The following is a 2,500-nucleotide window of genomic DNA, read 5'->3' as shown; positions in this document are numbered from 1 at the left end:
GAACACAGAGTAACATAAACATCACAAGAATATATATAAAAAATATACATTTATATATATGGAATATTTAGGTGTATATACATGGGTGGGATCATGTGTTTGTGTGTGTGTGTACGACTGACCTGAATGTGTGTGTGTGTGTGTGTGTGTGTGTGTATTTGTGTGTCAATGTGTCTTACGGCCTTGTTATCTGATCTTTCACTTTTTCTTTCACACACTGTCAATGCACACACACACATACACACAAGCACACAGACATGCCACTCATACACACACACACACACACACACACACACACACACATACACACACACACGCACACATACAGTGATTGACAGATCCTTTAAGGGCTGTGGTGAATTATTCAGCAAAGAACCCAGGAGCTAACAGACAGGCAGACAGGCAGACAGACAGACAGGTAGACAGATAGACAGCCAAACAAAGGCAGACAGACAGACTATGGAACTATTAATTGTAATTTGTTTTGTGTTACCCACAGAAGACAATATTCCACTCATGTTTTCACGATCCACAAATACACATTTTTGTTATAACTTGTTTTATAGCCTTTGCAACAAATACACACTATTCTGTAAACTACTTAATAAACCCTGGGCATAAAACTTGTTTCCTTTCCTACTTTGTACATTAGGCTATGATATATGGATATTTTCTTTTGTTATTAAAAGTGTTGTTATTAAAACTGTGAACACTGTTATTAACAGTGTTGTTATTAAAAGTGTTGTTATAAACATTGCTGTTATAAACAGTTTTGTTACTAGCAGTGTTGTTATTAAAACTTTTAATAAAAAATAACTGTTAAAAGCTGTTATTAACACACACACACGCACACACACACACACACACACAAACACACACACACACACACACACACACACACACACACACACAACTTGATTAATTGAGTGAGGGAATGAACAGTTGGCAAGCTGAACAGCCATTCAGATATCCGGCTCTTGGTTTGATTAGCTGGCCTGGCAAGATGACCCCTAACCCCTACCTGCTCATTAATGACCTGTCTCTGTACTGTTTAACCCCTACTGCTCATTAATGACCTGTCTCTGTACTGTCTAACCCCTACTTCTCTTAATGACCTGTCTTTTTACAATTCAACCCCTCCCTGTTCCTTAATGACCTATCCGTACTGTCTAACCCCTGCTCCTTAATGACCTGTCTCTGTTCTGCTTTTAATTAGTAATTAATATGCTAGATTAATTGTTCTCTCAGGAGCTTCCCGTTCAATACTTTAATTGTCTAGCTGTCCTGTAACTCTCACGTGAATTTTATACAAATGGAGACGAGAAGTGACCATCGATGAAGCGTTTCACGAGAAGCCAGAAACCACCATTGCTGTTAAATGGTTAAACCACGGAGCCGAACGTCTGCGTTATTCTCTAAATCTCCTTTCATCCAGCGTGCAGACAGAACATGACGTCATCTCCCGTTACAACACGTCACCGTACAACCGGCCCCGCGGACCCACCACCTCGCGTCACTCCCCCCTCGCGTGGACCAAGGTGTGAGGCGGTGAGGTGATCACATCACCAGCTCCATGTCTTCATGTCTCTCTGATATATTAAACTATGATCATCACTGACGGCAGAAGATCGTACTAAAGATGACTGATTATATGTTAACATCTTTTGTGATTAACGTATAGCGAAAGTTCACGTGAATCTGACGTTTTTTGGGGGATGCACGAGAGGGTCACACACACACACACACACACACACACACACACACACACACACACATACGCTGTAACACCTGAGAGCACGTAGCCTATACATTTAACACATGCACGCGGGTCCAATCCCCGCGACCCCACCACCACCACCACCATCACCACCACCACCCTCCACACACCGGCTCCTACCTCCACACTTGGCCGAGCTGCATGACGTGCAGGACGGTCTGGAAGACCCACATGCAGACGATGCAGCTCCGCCGCGACCCGCGCACCGCGGCAGGCTGACCGGACGACGCGCACGTCGTGGTACCGAACGCCGCGTTCCCCGTCGCCGCCGCGCTCGCGCCGCGCGCCTCGGCGTCGCCCTTGGTGCTGAAGCTGCCGTCGCCTCCCGTCAACGCGGCGTCGCCCGTGCCGCATCCCACCGCCGCTCCGTCAGAGGCGACGGCAGCGCGGCTGAAGTCCGAGTAGTCGTAGACGAACCAGCGGAAGCTGAGCACCTGGACCACGGCGGAGGGGACCACCACGAACACCAGCGTCAGGCCGAACCACCAGCGGTTCCCCCGCAGGTAGTAGTCCGCGGCCAGCCACAGGTCCGTGGCGCCGTCCGAGAAGAAGACCAGCAGGGCACCCAGCACCCAGCAGCAGTCAAGCAGCGAGTAGGGTGTCCCGCCCGGACCCGCACCCCGGTCCGGACCTAGACCCCGGGCCGGGGGGTCCCTGTCCGGGGGGTCCTCCTCCACACACACCGCCGCCGAGGAACCTCCGTCCGATTTAGCGGCCATGTTG

The 2,500-nt window shown here is 49.0% G+C and overlaps 1 protein-coding gene across 1 annotated transcript in view; it reads right to left on the bottom strand.

Annotated features, from left to right (window-relative positions):
* The window catches only part of LOC307079477 (XK-related protein 7-like), a gene marked incomplete at both ends in the record, with an annotated part of 8,871 nt that extends 6,375 nt beyond the window's left edge, over positions 1 to 2,496 (bottom strand). The window contains one exon of the mRNA XM_079741843.1: positions 1,898 to 2,496. Within this exon, the coding sequence (XP_079597969.1) occupies positions 1,898 to 2,496 (599 nt within the window). The remainder of the gene's footprint in view (positions 1 to 1,897) is intronic.
* Between the last annotated feature and the right edge of the window lie 4 nt (positions 2,497 to 2,500).

The sequence above is a fragment of the Pollachius pollachius genome (assembly GCF_949987615.1).
Source record: "Pollachius pollachius genome assembly, chromosome: 8".
NCBI lineage: Eukaryota > Metazoa > Chordata > Actinopteri > Gadiformes > Gadidae > Pollachius > Pollachius pollachius.
This window is presented reverse-complemented; position numbering and strand designations above follow the sequence as displayed.